The sequence below is a fragment of the Rhagoletis zephyria genome, unplaced genomic scaffold (assembly GCF_001687245.7).
Source record: "Rhagoletis zephyria isolate East Lansing unplaced genomic scaffold, Rhagoletis_zephyria_1.1 Rzeph_scaffold_00094, whole genome shotgun sequence".
NCBI lineage: Eukaryota > Metazoa > Arthropoda > Insecta > Diptera > Tephritidae > Rhagoletis > Rhagoletis zephyria.
The window spans coordinates 427714-445228 of record NW_016157178.1 but is presented as its reverse complement, the minus strand read 5'-3'; the positions used below and the strand labels follow the sequence as shown (position 1 = coordinate 445228).

Here is a 17515-nt window from a genome sequence, read left to right as displayed (position 1 = left end):
CCACAAGCAACCCCTCTGCCTAGTGCTTATTATATTTATGTTCCTCTTTCCTTTTTCGTTCTTATTTTTTCATTTTGCTTTGAACTATGGTAAATTTGCTAGAAGTGTGGTGGCACGGAAAATTTTTGGTAAGGCGTAGGGATGGGTAGTGGGGGGTTGAAATTCGATTTTTTCCGAATTTCGAACATTGCCCAACCATTCGATTATTCGATTCGAAATTTGGTGGTGCTAATTCGATTTAATTCGAATTTTCCAAACATTTTTTTAATTTCAACTTCTGAATCGAGTTCGGAGATGTTTCCGTTAAATATTTAACACCAAGTCATAAAATCTGTATCGTTCGTTCAATTTAAAAACAATGAAGTGTCAAATTCAAATAATCGCTTCCGCAGATGTTTACGTTAAATATTTAACACCAAGTCATAAAATAAAAAGGAGGTAGGTGTCAAATAAAAGGGCTTGCACTGTACATGTGTAATATGGTTTTAGTTTTGTGCCATATCGCATTAGGTCAAATGATTACTTTTTCTGTGCGAAATTAATAGCAGCTAAAATATAGCATTATTTTAATGTAAAAGGATGGAAATCGTTAAAAAAAAGGGTACAGGCAGTAAGTAACATGTAAAAACATGACTTGGCTTTCGTAAAACACACTTTTTTAAGTTCAAATGATGAGTATATGTGTTTCGGTAGTTCTCGAAAACATTGTCCAAATAGCTTGGTTTTCAAACAAACTATTTTCTTACCATACTCAACCCTACATAAATAAAATAAGTATGGTAATATGTACATAAATGGTTTCATCTAGGGATTAAAAAAAAAATATTATCGAAGTCCGTTAATAAAAAAAAATATATATACTACATGTCTTGCAGATATGCCTTGAGGAGAGATTCCTAAAGCAGTTAGTCTTCATGAAACCCTTCATTTTCACTTAAGATTTTTCCCAAATTGTACACCGATATTATTTATATTCAGAATGTAAATGCTGCATTATAACACATTTACTAAAAACCGCTGGTAACTTCCTGAAAAGAATACGAAATTTTTGAAACAATTTACGAAAACAATGTTCAAACCTCTATTCACCTTGAGCGAAAAATTTCGAAATTGCAATCCGTAGATATGCTCAAGGATTTGCCTTTTTGCGAAGGCTGCTTATCAATAGTCTTTGCGAATCGGCGCGAGTGTCTTTGAAACATAGCTATGCTACAGGAGATGAAATGCAATCCAAATTGAGGCTGGTATTTGTTTTGCTATCACATACTTCCATCTTCCATTTTCACTATTTATCACCATTAAAATGGACTATTTACCACCATTAAGATGTAACCAAATTTTGACAGCTGCTGTTGTTGTACAGCGCCACTTGCGGCCGGGTAAAATACTAAAATTTAGGCTAAGTTATTTTCAGCGAAAGGAAGGACAGAACCGCAATTTTTAGGGATAGCCAAAAATTCGGGTAAAATGTTAGCTTTCGCATTTTAGCATATTTAAGCGATAGCGGAAGTTAGAATGCGGCTGCTGGTCGACACAGTTGGCTTTGATTTCTAAAACAACTTCATCAGTAAGAAACGGGATAATAACTCCATAATTTTCGTCTTTGTTTGATAAATAATTGAAAAAAATACGCGTTTTTTTTCTAAGAGTTTCATGAAACTTTCGCAAATATCGGCAGCACCAAATTTGTTTTTCAACATGGTTGACAACCGAAGAAAGCCTTTCTTTCTTTGAACATCCAATCAGCCAAACTACAAACATCTCGCCTTTTGTAATAGCATGATAGCCCAGAAGAAACTGTTTTTCTTGAAAACGGCTAAAAACGGCGGCTTAAATAAAATAAGATCAACTCATTATATCCCAGTTTATCCATTTCCATTTCCATTTTGTTTGCCGAAAGTTAACAAAATTGTAAAAGCTTACATTAAATCATAAATGGAAATAAACCAGAAAAATTTTGAGGTTATGCAAATAAGACAGTTTGTTTTGCAAACAAATGATAAAAAGTCACCATTTTTAAATTAGGACATAGATTCTCACTTATACTTGTGTTTTACATTAAAAATGTTTCCTTTAATAATTCCAACTTTATAAACAAAATGCACTTTAAACTTAAGAAAAAAACCGTTTGCGCAAACAACGTGTCAATAAAGTTTTGAAAATGTCACTTTGTTTAATTGCTCTCTAACGGTGATTTTTATCTTACAAAAACAAAGTTAAGTTTCTGTTATTTTGGAGTATTCCCTACAGAATGGCATCAAAAAATAATGTAAAACTGCGTTTCCAAAATTGGACTTTCGCACAGCCAAATGAATCATTTGACCTAATGTGCATATGTATGTAAGAAAATCAAAATCAAATTATTTAATAAGTTAAATAAATTACCCCAATAAGGGTATCAATCGAAATGGTTTTGAATAAACTTTATTTTTTAATTACATTTAGGAGGGGTTCCACCTGTTTGAAAAGTCGAATATAGTTAACAAGTGTTGTGCTTAAAATACTATGCAACAATTAAAATACTTTTGAGGAGCTTGAAGAGAGGGGCCACCTGTCTAAAAAGTTAAACTCAAATAGTGTACTATGGGACAGCCGAAACCAGCCCGGACTTTGTTAAAATTCTCTGAAAGTATATCCAGCCAGTAATAAAACACTCGGTGGATTTGCAAAAGTTAGCTCGTAGTTTTATTTCATGGCCTACTAAAGTTTTCATGTCTCGGCCTAAGTAGTTTTCAAAAAAGTCGAAAAAATAGTTAAAATAAATGTCTGAGCGAAATCAAAGTTTAAGAGATATATAATAAAATTTCATGGGAAATACTTTGTAGAACATTTTAATCCATTAGCTCGCGCCTAAAAGGCTTATTTTGACCCTTACTTCAAGAAATCCCGCCAAAAGCAAATTTGAGAGGTCGTTAGAGAATTGATATATTCTAGTAAATTATTCTCCTGGAAATTTTACTAGAGGTCTTCTCAGGTGAAAGCTTCATGCCACCTACGTAAAAGCCTCTACACATTTAAAATAAAAAATCAACAAAAACTAGTACAAAAAAAATTTTAAATTTGAGTTTGGAATAACAGTTCCTTCTAGGCACAGATTTTTTGTCCCGATGCATCAGTTCGAAAAACACGTATTTTTTTTTACTTGCATCCCTAAGACAAATGGAGTGCCACACACAGTGATGACAAATTTAGTCAGAAAGAATATAGTTGAAGAATTGATTTTTTTGGAAATAAAGATGAAATTCGATTTTTTTCTAGAAAAATTCGATTTTATCCGAATTTTAGCAACACAAAGTTCGATTTCAAAAATTCGCCATTTTGGAGCTAAAATTCGAATATCGAAGCTTCGAATATCGAATTTACCCATCCCTAGTATGGCGGCAGCCGACATTCCGTCGATGAGTGGTGCATTTCGTCGACGAGTGGTATATTTGCTCGACAGCACCTCAAAATTTCTGCGGAACAAAAACGGTCACTGGAAATGCATTCATTACATTCATAACGCATAATCTCCGCCCGGAGATTTTTCAACGGGTACTAGAAGAATTACTATCTCCATGTAAGAATTGTTTAAACTACATCGCTGATGTTATTATTTTTGGTATCACGAAAAAAGATCACAATGAAGCCTTGGAGAAGGTCCTTGAAGTTTTTAAAAAGAATAATGTTTTACTAAACTATGATAAGTGCGTATGGCGGGTTAAAAAGTTAAAGTTCCTTGGGCACATTTTGTCTGATGATTGAGAAGCATCTTAAAGCAAGGCTCTAAGTTTACGTGGGGCCCGGCTCAACAAAATTCTTTCAAAAAATTAAAGGTACTACTGTCGGACATACCAAAGCTGTCATATTTCAATCCCAAGCACAAAACCCGACTGATAGCGGATGCGAGTCCTGTAGCCTTAGGAGCAGTTCTCGTTCAATTCAATCCGAGTGGCGATCCACAAATAATTTCATACAGCAGTAAAAGCCTTTCAGATGTGGAACAAAGGTATTCCCAAACAGAAAAGAAAAGTTTGGCTCTCGTGTGGGCGGTGGAGAGATTCTTTTATTATTTAGCCGGTTTAGAGTTTGAATTGGTCACTGACCATAAACCATTGGAAGCTATTTTCAAACCCACATCTAATCCGCCCGCAAGAATAGAAAGGTGGCTACTGAGGCTGCAATCTTATAAGTTTAAGGTAATATATCGTTCAGGAAAAGAAAATATCGCAGATTCAGTCTCGAGGCTATGCAAAATTGAAAGTACAGGCAACTTTGATGACGATGGAGAACAAAATATTTTTCAAATTATTTCGCGTTCCACTCCATCTTCTCTCACTATCTCCGAAATTGCAAAAAAGAGTGCCCAAGATGAAGAAATAAGAGTTGTGGTCGGATACACTAGAAATGATTCTTGGCCAACTGATTCTTCAAGTACTTTTTACCCTTTCCGTAATGAACTGCTAGCCGTAGGTGATATATTACTACGTGGAACTCCCATCGTGATGTCAAAGGCTCTTCGCCCCAGGCTATTGGAGTTAGCACATGAAGGGCATCCGGGCGAGTCAGCAATAAAAAGGAGGATAAGGACAAAAGTTTGGTGTCCACTGGTTGACAGGGAAGTTGAGACGTATGTAAAGAATTGCTGGGATTGTTTGTTGGTTTCACAGCCGAATAATCCGACACCTATGAAAAGACACGCATTCGCGAATTGCCCTTGGCAGTGTGTGGCCACGGACCTGCTAGGCCCATTGCCAAATAATGACTATATATTTGTACTAATCGATTACTATTCCCGTTACCAAGAAATCAAGTTCTTGAAAAGAATTACAACTCAAACAATTATTACTGCTTTGAACGAAATATTTTGTCGATTGGGTATACCAAAATCCATTAGAGCAGATAATGGTAGGCAATATGTGAGCTGCGAGTTTAGACAATTCTGCAAAGACAATAATATCAATTTAGTAACGACTCCACCATATTGGCCACAAGCCAATGGAGAGGTCGAAAATATGAACCGATCTTTGGCCAAGCGTTTAAAAATTGCTCACAACAATAGACGGGATTATATAAAAGAGATTCAAAGCTTCATTTTAATGTACAATGTAACTCCTCACGGCACTACTGGGTCACCGCCGCCTCAATTGATGTTCAATCGAGTAATTCGTGATAAGATTCCTGGAATCGAAGATATAACAGAAGACATGTTAGATTCTGCTGCTAGAGATCTAGATACTATCAACAAACAAAAGAAAGGAAAGGGGTGATAGGAAGAGAAGAGCAACGATTACTGATATTGCACCGGGAGATAAGGTTTTACTGCGTAATATGATTTTCCCGCATAAGCTTACAGCAACTTTTGATACGACTGAGTACGAAGTTATCGAAAGGAACGGAAATGAAGTCACCGTAGCTAGCGGAGGGAAGATATTCCGAAGGAACATCAGCCACGTTAAGAAATCGCCATCCTCGTTTCCAGACAGAACAGAGTAACCGATTCCTCGACATCATCTTCAACAACACCACAGAGCGCTAATACTCCAGCAGAAGTCTATACCGATGGCTCGCCATCATCTTCATCAACGCTTCAGTCTAATCCTGATATTGAACCTGATAGTCACGGAACTGGGGTACCAGAGGCTCAGCCTAAGCTTCGTTTGAAACTCCCAAATAAGGGAGGGATGTGGAGAGCTGCTTCGGAGCGTGAGAACACGCCATAATAGTATAACACTTTAGCATAGTAGAACACGTACTTTAGCATGATCCAACTACACAAGATCTGACAAGATGAAGCAAAAGAAAAAAGTAATTTTCTGGCTGACGTTTGTAATTTCGGCGCCATGTTATTTTCTGTGAAACGTAAACAAAGAATATGAAGACGAAGCATAAAGAAAAAATGCAAGCAATATTGTAGCACATGTTTCTGCTAACCGATTTATTATTTTTGTAGTGTTTTTGCATCCAATCACCGCGCACTTCATTTTAATTACATTTGCACAAAAAATTTATTGAAAATCGCTAAAAATCACTGGAATAAAACACCGACAAAATACACACAAAGAAAGAAGCAAAACAGAAATAGGAAACTACAAAATTACGAACGTCACACACTTTTTTCTCAATTGCTATTACAAATGGCTGCTTCTCAACCGGTCAGATCTGTTGTAATTGGGCTATTTCACACTAGAATGACAGAACAATTATTCTCACGGTTTCGCACTGGATGAAAATTAGCAGAATGAAATGAGTATACATACAGGACGTTTGAATGCATTTGTAACTTCTGCGCTNGAATAAACCACCGACAAAATACACACAAAGAAAGAAGCAAAACAGAAATAGCAAACTACAAAATTACGAACGTCACACACTTTTTTCTCAATTGCTATTACAAATGGCTGCTTCTCAACCGGTCAGATCTGTTGTAATTGGGCTATTTCACACTAGAATGACAGAACAATTATTCTCACGGTTTCGCACTGGATGAAAATTAGCAGAATGAAATGAGTATACATACAGGACGTTTGAATGCATTTGTAACTTCTGCGCTTGAAAGTTGCGTAGCGACATTTTCCTAGTTGCGTATCTGTTAGTGCGCTGCAGCAGAACTGCCACTTTAATGCGGGGTAGAAGCTGGAACAACTTTTTGAGAAACTTTACCTCACCGCACTGCCTCTCTTGCCTACAAACAGAGTTGTTCTGGTGGCAGAAATGTTCCAGTGTGAAACCCACCATTGGTTCATGGTACTTTAGAGTCAGTCGTGTACAAGCATCGAAGCGAATAGAACGAATAAAAGAAGCATTACATGATTACCGATTACAACAAGTATTTTATTTAGAGCATCAAGGGAGGTTGTTACAACCGCCATATTGGATTCGCCATTATGAATGTTTTAAAATCATGCTCTAGGTTCGCAATCAAAAACATATGAACCTGCTGTTACTTTTTCTTTTTTAGTGTTGGCTTCTCCGGTGGTGGGGGGTGTCTATATGATTATTTTTAGGACCTTAATCTTTGTAACCCGTCCTATAAAATTTTAACCATCATACTGAACCAGTTGGCGTGATGGTGAAATTAATTTTACGCCGCTTCCTTTGCATCGCTAAGTTTGGCACGTTCCCGGTCGTGATCTAAGCGTCGTACAAAAAATGTTCGTATAAAAGTTATGGAGAATGAAACTCTCTACCTGTTTAACCTTCTTTTTAGCAAATGTGGGAAATTAAATTATCTAGAAGATTGTATTTAACCATTTTTTACCAAAAATTCAAAATAAGCTTGCAAATCGCAAAAACCTAAAATCCAAGATGGCGGAATGTTGCCATATGAAATTTAGGGGAAAGACTGTGGATCCATGATCTGCGTGTCAAATAGAAGTAAACTGCATCAAAAAATCGGTGTTACAATTTTTTTTGAGATAAAGTCTAATTTTAATCGGCTAACAAGTTAAGGAGATGAAGGAGAGGAAAAGTAGCGTCGGTCGCCATTTGTGAACAAATCGTAGTTGTTTTCATCTACGCGAGAACAAACTTACCTGGTGTCCCTAAATTGGAGCGTTAAGCGTTGAGTTTTCCATTGTCAACGAGTGTCAGCGCCCGCTATCCCCAAATCAGCGCGGCGTAATTTTTGACTTTTTCTCATTTCCTCTCGTTTTTTGTTCTCGTTTCCTCTTTCACTTTTTTGTCCTTTCTCTTTCTTTCCGTCTTCTGCATCCAACTTCAACACGTAACGCCCTCTCAAAAATGAAAATTCCATTTGCTCGGCGCTAGCGCCGCGTTATTGTGGGATGCTCCATACAAATTGTACGGGCATGACGATTTTTGGCAGTTGTTTGGCGCTTGACGGGCCAATTAAGGGACGGCAGTTAGCGCGGACATTGCTATGATGACGTCACACGAACAGCTGATTCTGTCAAATTCGCCAAGAACAAAGTAGCGGTACTGCTGAATGTGCCATCCCTGTCTCTCTACATCGACACAAACGAATTACATATGCATCGAAGAATGATAGAGTACAAGAATAATTTTGAAGAAGAAGAGGAACAAGTGGTGCGAAATAGTGATGTAAAACTAGGTTGAATTGCACCTACCCTTCAGCTTCTTAAATTTGAACGTACATTCGGTACAAGGACATTATTTAGGTACATTTGGAACGTAGTAAACTATTGTTTCATGTAAGTCCAAAAGTTGTTATGGTACAGATGGAAAATGTAGTCCACCAACTATCAAAAATATGCGCACATAATAATACATGTTTACTGTTTACGTGCGTGTGTCTTCTTTTAGGTACAACTTTTCGGCAAATAGGTACAATATGAATTTTAGTATTCATCACTAGTGCGAAAAAATAATAAAGTGACGTCAGCGAAAGTGTGGATGCTGTCAAATCGGGGAAGAGAGGATTAGCGGTCCGCGGAAGGCGCCACATTTGTTTCGCTGCGTCGTGATAGCAGCGTTGCCAGGTTCTGTTGACGTTTGGACGTATTTTGTGTAAAAAATTACGTTTTTTAACTTCTCAGTAATTTTTCTCTGTTACTAAATCTTGTAAGTAGAACTGATGCTGAATTATTTTCTTAATAAATCTTTACAAGCTTTGTTTTTTGAGGCAGCTTCTTCAAAAGATATTTATTCTTTGGACACAGATGACTTAAATATGATGCAAACCAAGCGCACGCGCATTTTTTTGGATTCTTGGCTGGTTTTGTGAACACTTGAGGTTAAGAGGCTTATTGCAATGTTTGCAATTGCACATTAAAAGCCTTATCAGGAAGAGCTGATCTATTGCAACTCGCACGCTCGCAAACGCAACAAAAAAAACTGTAGCAGCATAAAAAGTCATAAAAAAGTAGGCGACTTTTTTAAGGCTTCATTGAAAATGTAATATACACAAAAAAGGCTGAAATATTGCTATGTTCCTTCTTAGCAGAACGTAATTTAGCATTTTCGACAACCGACCACATAACCAAATGTCTACAAGAAAAAATATCAAAAATCAACGCGATTCTTTAGCAACTTATAACTTGCACATTATACCCTGGAATTTTATGGACTACGAGTATTAAGCTGAATACTCAAAAAAAATTTTCTAAAAAAACTCTGAATAAAAGTTGAAAATCTAGCTGAAACTTTGCAGATTTTTTTATAATTTTTGCACAAAGTTTGAAATGTGGATTTATATTTAGTTTGTTGTATAGTGAGCTAAGCTTTTATGGAAAAATAATAAACATTAAATAAACAAAAGAAAAACAGCCACAATCGATCAAAATGTTGATGACTGAATCAGCTGATCACAAGTGTATGTATAAAATGATTTTTATATTAACGATCTCAAACCAGTTTACAATGAATTGTAAATGTGCTCTGTCGAAATGACATTTTAATACACCTTACATACATACTTATGTACCATTGTATACAATAAAAGTTTAATAAGAACAATTCTTTGTGCATGCATTTGAAAAAGACGTTTTTGGGTAGAAAATGACGTTTTTTTAGACCAAGAGGGACGTTTTCTCATGCCGAAGCCCTGGCAACACTGGTGATATGCATCATATTCTGTGTTGCCACGAACAAATTTTTTTTCCTAACAAAATTTCCTACCAAGACCAACCAAAACCTACCAAAAATTTTTTAAGTTTTTTATTAGTTTTTTCCAATGTCAATGTTTATTAAAAATGTAGAAAACATAACATTTCGTAAATCAAAAAACACAGCTAGTACAACAAAAACAAATTAACTACGTATATTCAATTAATTTTACAGTACAGATTTACAAAAATTTTTGTCTCTTAACACGTCGTCACTTGAAATGCAAAAAGACGTAACAAACATCGTCGCTGAAATTCAAAAAGTCGTAACTAATAAAAAATTCAAAATTCAGTTTTTGATTGATGTGATGGATTTCATCGAATTACAACTCCCACATCATTTAATGAAAAAAATACAAATTTTGAGTCACGACTTTTTCCACTTCAGCTGAGCTGTTGTTACGTCTTTTTGCATTTAGGTGACGACATACATATTATTATTATTATTCGTCGGGGATACTCGCGCTGCGACCTAAGAACATCTATTGTGCTTAACCGTAAATGTAATACTCCAGCCCTTTGGAGGGCGCCATGTTTCAAATTTTGGATGAAGAAGATAGTTCCCCAAGGTGTATCAGTCTGCTATTTATGATATGTGGACTCTGGGATTTCCTCCACCAGCTCCAAAAGGCTAGGGACCATGCAAGCGCATTTGGGCTCCATGCTTTGCGAGAATAAGCCCTTTCGTTGCCTTCAAACCCTTCATGTCCCAGAACCCTCCACAGCGTTACGCTATTGTGGGCTTCCAAGTCTTTCGAAAGAGTTACAGCTGTCCACAAACCTAAGGCTTTTATTCTGCCTGAATATCCGACATAATATTTGTTTTGGACAAATGGGCCCTCTACACAGACTTCGATTACGAAGACTTCTGCCTGGAATCTTGGTCCAAATACGCCTGCCATAGTACTCTCGTAGTCCATCTTTGATCCGTCGGTATACCATACTTGGGACCCTTCGTCAATTATAGTTATTATCACTTCACAGCAGTCCCTTTTAGGAATTCTGACCTTGTATGGTTTGTAGAAGGATAACTTTCTTCCCGATCATATTGGACAGTAGTAGGGCGCTCCAGCAGGTCTATTTTTTAAACAAAATAGACAAAGAAGGAACGCACTGTAATGACACCAAGGGCATTCCGTTGGACAGGTGCACATAGCTCCTATGATGGACACGCGGACCAGTGTCTGTGGTGGACTTCAGTGGGTTTATTGATAAGCCCTTTTCAGCACGCTGGTCTTCAGGACATATACATACTACATATCGCACACGACCTTCAGAAGTGACACAGCTCAAAATTTGGATTTTTTCAAATTATGCACTAAAAATATACACAGAGCTCTTATTTACCTTTAAGCAAAAGCTGGAGCAAATTTTTCCTATAATTTGTTAAAAAACCTATTGGCAAGGGAGACTACCAAGATGATTAGCATGTGCTACGAAATAGTTTTTCGCATTTTCTGAGGAACGTGTGATTTTGATTTGTGTCACTTTTGAAGAACGTGTGCGATACGTAGTTTCTGTTGAGTTCAATTGAAACTATGTTGTAGGCACATAAAGTATATACCTTGGATGTTCATATTGTACATACTTACATATACTATATGTTTGCTTCTTTTCTACACGGTTATATTCTACTCGGGTAAATTCAACCCACATGCCTAAACAGTTTTTTTTAATTGAGTTAGCAAGTCTACTTGGGTAGAATATACACATTTTTTCTACACCGGTAGAAATCTTAACACGGGTTGAAATTTGTACATAAACGATTTTAGAAGTGTTAGCCAGGGTTGTATTGGGTTTTATAACTCGAGTTGAAAATTGACCGTTTATGCTTGTTGGCTCTACCCTAGTTCAATATAACCGAGTAGAAGAACCAGTTATGTATATTTACATATTTACGGAGGCCGTTATATGAAGGCACCGATGAAACATTCGTGTAAACAAGATTTCTAAAATGTTTGGAAACACATATTTTATATTTTTCGCAAATAATTATTAATGTCCGGAACCTACCAAAATCCAATCTAGCCTACCAACCTACCAAATGGAAAAAAACCTACCAGGTTTGGTAGGAAAAGCCCATGTTTGGCGACACTGATCATATTCACGATGTAGAGAGCAAAGGTGCCACCCATCTCGTACCGGTATTCCGCTCTCAGTGAATTTGACACAATCGCTCTTTGTATTTGTCCCACTCAAGACCGATAGAATACAAGATTGCGCTGATTGATGTAAAATTTGGGAGAGTAACGTGAATATGATTATTGTTGCCAAAACTTTTTGGACCAACCGGCTAAATTGGCAAAAAAATACCGGCTAAAAAAGGGCTAAACTGTTTCAAATAAATTTCACATGTTTTATTTAAATAAATCACAAGTAGAAAGACTAGTTCTTGGGGAGAAGTTGCAAGTTTAAGCTGCAAAAAATTTTGCAATTAGGAAAAACATATGATTGTGCACATGGTTGGATTTTTTGTCGACGATAATTTGAATAAACAAGTTTGTTAAATTTAAAAATTTACAAATTTGAGCGATTTTAAAATGAAAAATGTAAGTAAATACTTGTTAACTTAATTAATTTAGTTAATTCCAATGGTGAATGAAAGGTACTCGGCTGAAAAAAACTGTATTCGTAATCCGAATACAATCTCAACCAGAGTCGATATAGGAAACCCGACAGTTACTACTACATAGAAATTGAAACGTATGTTGAAGAAAGTCGGACTAATGAGAAATATACATGTAGATCCTGTTTTTTGGCTCTCTGAAATTAGGAATTCTATAAAATTTCCCTACAATTTAGAATACTCTGAAAAAATGGTTTGCAGGGTAAGTTCTCAGCAAATTTTTTTTTTTAATACATATGTATGTACATATATGTACATACTGCTTGAAAATATCAATTTTTCCCTTACCTCAAACCTTTAAGCGTGGGCAACAATGATGTTTTTTAGTTAAGGCAGAATTGAATATGCGCTATCTGGGAAGGCAATACCTGTTATATTTATTCTATGCGTTGGCACTATATCCAAACACAAACGCGTTTTAAGCAAACAGTGAAACAATTTGTTATTTTCTAAGTTTGCGAATAAAACTTCACACTTAATTAAAGACATTCATGACAAACATTTTTTGAAGAAAATCCCCGCTACGGCCTTCTTTAGAAAAAATATATTCGTTTAAAATAAAAATAAGCGAAATCGGCCCAATTTTACTGGTTATATAAAATATAACCCTACCTGACATGAAAATGTTCTCCGCGATAAGGCTAGCAGCCACTTCTAACAGATTTTGGATCGCTTAGTCAAAAATGGAAACGTATATAGTTGAATTTTAAGAAAACAAGCCAAATAGCAAGATCGGCTAAAAACGGCTAATTTTTTTTACAAAACGGCTAACAAATCTGCTGCCGGCTAAACCGAAATTTTTCCGGCTGTTTGCTATCGCAACCGGCTAAATCTAGCCGGAAAACGGCTAAAATGGCACCACTGAATATGACGTCATCGCAGATTTTCCGGTGGAGAGAGCTGAGAGAGAACTGTCAGTATGTATAAGTTTTGTATATGTATATGTTTATTACACAGGCAATACACAAAACCTGCCATGACGTCACACTTCCGTCAAAATTTTCAAGAGAGAGGTAGCGGTATCACGATCAGCGCCACCTTCTGTATTCGTTTCACTATGCGTCACACTTGTGCAATTTGTTAACATTTTTCTTGCAAAATTTCTTCTTCTTCTTGCATTCTTACTCGCATTTTGACATTTCTCGATCGCAACTTCACCAGTTTGACGCCACACAAATATTGTTTTCAAAAATCCTTTCTGATGGGCGCAATCTTGGTTTTTATGATTCTTACATCATATTGATATCGCTACTCGATTCGTTTGCAAGAGTTTTGCCGGGTTATCATTTGCGAGTATTTGGTTGGAAATTTTTAGTTGACCATATATACATTTATTTATATTAAGTAAATATGTTTCTTACACATTTAAGCAAAATAAATGTATTCGTATTGATCTTATTGCACTTTCTGTGATATACTTATGTAAGTGAATGAATCTACATATCTATTTATTTTTCATCACATCGCGCAGGTATATGGAGGAGCGTGCTCTCACAGGCGGTAATACATCGCGGAAACCTTCAACGATTTCAGCAAAGCACAAACCTAATGTCGGATACAGGCTAGGTAAACGAAAAGCTCTATTTGAGAAAAGAAAACGTATTAGTGATTATGCTCTTGTAATGGGCATGTTTGGCATAATAGTAATGGTGATTGAGAATGAATTAAGCAGCGCTGGTGTTTATACAAAGGTAAGTAGTAGTTAAAAGAGGAGTGAAAAAGATTTGTATGTAAGTAGGTTATAAGCAGGGAACGGATTTTTAGGACCTAAAAACCTATAAAAAAAGCAAAATGAAATAACGAAAGAGGCTTGAAAAGGCAAAATAAAATAAGCGAAATAGGCATAAAAGGCACTGTAAATCACAAAAAAGGCAAAAGAAGGCACTAAAAAGAAAGAAACCGAAAAATAATTAAAAAAAATACATTTATTTTAGAAAAGTTTATTTTACTATGAACTAGTTTCATTATATGAACAATTTGTACTTTGAATTTTTTACTATTTTCTCCTTTCGAGTTTTTAACTCACAAAACTTCATTCTTTATAGCACGGGTTCCCAAACCGTTTCACCGCGGCACCCTTGTTGTGGTAAAAAAAAATTCGCGGCACCCCTACACTTCAAATGTCTACGAAAACAAGAAAACACAATACAAACTTTATGCTCCTTTAGCTTTAATGTGAGGACCGAACTTGTTTTGATGATTTCCTTATTTTCCTTATGTTTATTGGGAGCTTTGACAATTTTACCCTGAAACCATTTGACGCTGAAAGCTTGCTGGTGTATTGGTTTTTAACCGACTTCACAAAATGGAGAAGGTTACCAATTCGTCGGAATATTTTTTTATTATTATTATTTTTATGTATGCTACCGCACAACTTTGGACTACGGTAACCGATTACTAAATGATTTTTTAAGAGCTTGATACCTTTTTTTTTAAAAAAAACGCATAAAATTTGCAAAATCTCATCGGTTCTTTATTTGAAACGTTAGATTGGTCCATGACATTTACTTTTTGAAGATAATTTCATTTAAATGTTGACCGCGGCTGCGTCTTAGGTGGTCCATTCGGAAAGTCCAATTTTGGGCAACTTTTTCGAGCATTTCGGCCGGAATAGCCCGAATTTCTTCGGAAATGTTGTCTTCCAAAGCTGGAATAGTTGCTGGCTTATTTCTGTAGACTTTAGACTTGACGTAGCCCCACAAAAAATAGTCTAAAGGCGTCAAATCGCATGATCTTGGTGGCCAACTTACCGGTCCATTTCTTGAGATGAATTGTTCTCCGAAGTTTTCCCTCAAAATGGCCATAGAATCGCGAGCTGTGTGGCATGTAGCGCCATCTTGTTGAAACCACATGTCAACCAAGTTCAGTTCTTCCATTTTTGGCAACAAAAAGTTTGTTAGCATCGAACGATAGCGATCGCCATTCACCGTAACGTTGCGTCCAACAGCATCTTTGAAAAAATACGGTCCAATGATTCCACCAGCGTACAAACCACACCAAACAGTGCATTTTTCGGGATGCATGGGCAGTTCTNCCAATTCGTCGGAATATTTTTTTATTATTATTATTTTTATGTATGCTACCGCATAACTTTGGACTACGGTAACCGATTACTATAATTCTTTTTTTTTTCAAAGGAAAGGTGTTACCTCACATGCGGTCCCATTCTAATTTGGTTTAAATTCGATCATTGGATCATGAAGAGATTAACGATAATCTTAAATTTTTATATGGGAATTGAAGTCGGTTGTGTTTTTTGCTTAAAAATTACTTGTTTATGTAAGCATTTGTTGAAAATGCAGTCTCACATAGAAATGTAAAAGTAAAAGTCACTAAAAGTTTAATGCAATCTTGCAAACAGCAGCGTTTTCTGCATACACTTGCATCCAGAACTCTCTTGGCTCCTTTCGTAGTATTTAATATTCAAAGTGATGTCGTCACTGATGTCCAGAAGGTTATCAAAAGCTTAATTTGTCATCTCAGTAGATTTACTTTTCAGGTCACATGAAAACGGGTTTGTTTTCTAGCTGTAGACATCCTCAGAGTCAATGTTGGGAAAATAGTCGACAATGGTTTTTTCTAAACCTTCCAAGTTAACGCTGGTAATGCTCGTTAACGCTAAAAAAATAACTTTTACAGCCAATTTCACGAAAGCAATTTAAGTGAAAAATGACTTTAATTTTTTTAATATTGAAATTGACAGAAAATAAAAAATCATTTTCCATTTAAATTGGTGGTGAAACCGAATGTTATCAATTTTCTTAGCGTTAACTTCGAAGTTACATATGTACGTTTTTCTGATTTACTTTGTTTATTTATGGGGTTTTCATGCAAATTGCTAGAAATTCTAAAATATACATACATGTCACCAATAAGAAAAATCTCGACGTGCTAGAAAAAACCAAAGATGTATTTTAATTTCACAGGCCTCTGTGACGACATCTTCCTAGTCGCCAAGTAATGCCGACGGATCATACAGGGACTTATCGTGGCGTTTTCTGATTCTTCCTTCATCCTAGACATCGCTGCTATCTTTTTCCAACCACTGCAAATATCCGTACACTTGCTCCATTTCAAACCATTTTTCTGTACAAATTTGTTGATAGCTTCAAAAATTTCGTCGTTAGTGGTGTAAGTCTCAAGCAGCGTTGCCAAATTGACGATTTCGTCGTCATTTTGACGTTTTTTTTAGCTCAATGACGTTTTGACGATTTTTCCCCCCATAATGACGATTTTTTATTTTAGTTTTTCCACCTAATTACATGCATGTACCTTACTAAAAGAATTATATGTGCATCATATTTTTCCCCGATTTCTCTGTATTAAATAGGGGTAACGTTTTTTATGGTATGCAGTTATAATAGCCCTTGGTTTATAAGTATTTTCCATACACTAGGTTGGTATTCGTGTATAATTTTATCTACCGTGTCAGCAATCAGTATTACATTCAATATAAAATAATTATATGTGTATATGGAGTTATTCGGCTTCCGATTGCTGCAGTGTCATAAATTCTCAACAAAAAAGTACATTGACAACTGGGTGTTAAAAACTTGAATATTAATGAGCTATTTTCATACTAAAAACCGTTTTATTATTTTTCCATGTTATATCACGGCCTATAATATCCCGAGCCCGGTAAGATAACGGGAAAGAATTTTCGTAATTTCCTCAGGGGAATTCAAGCCCTGATTTAAAGCTAGAAACTCAAAAAGTGGGGTTTTCTTTCCTTTAATACCTATTTTGTTGTTTGCATTCTGTGAATAACAGCGATTTCCCGCTGAAAAGTCCAAATATCTTTGGTCGCATTGCCCAAAAAATTAATCAATCCGATGCAGTGGCGTGGCCAGGGGGGATTTGGGGATAGATCCCCTCCCCCCCCTTCGTCTGTGAAATGAAACTTTTTATTTTTGAATTAATAACACAATACTATTTTACCCTTCCGATTTATAATTTTTATACCCGAGCGCACTTGTGCACAAGGGTATATTAATTTTGTTCACATAACGGTTGTTTGTAACAGCCAAAACGAATCGAGATAGATATAGACAAATGTATACATAAATGATCAGGATGAAAAAAGAAATCGATTAAGCCATGTCTGTCTGTCCGTCCGTCCGTGTACACGATAACTCGAGCAAAAATTGAGATATCTCAACGAAATTTGGTATGTAGGTTTCTGTTAATCCAAGGTAGGTTGGTATTGAAAATCGGACAATAACCACGCCCACTTCCCATATAACGGTAATTTCCAGAAATACGAAAACTGCGATATTTTAGTAACTACTGAAGATAATTCACTCAAAATTGATATTTACAATAA

General features: G+C 36.1%; 1 protein-coding gene across 9 annotated transcripts in view; it reads left to right on the top strand.

Annotated features, from left to right (window-relative positions):
- LOC108375723 (small conductance calcium-activated potassium channel protein) overlaps positions 1-17515 on the top strand; it is a 387259-nt gene that overhangs the window by 68593 nt on the left and 301151 nt on the right. For all 9 annotated transcript variants that reach the window (XM_017631912.1, XM_017631890.1, XM_017631898.1 and 6 more), the window contains exon 2: positions 13664-13883. In XM_017631912.1, coding sequence (XP_017487401.1) covers positions 13664-13883 — 220 coding nt within the window. The remainder of the gene's footprint in view (positions 1-13663; positions 13884-17515) is intronic.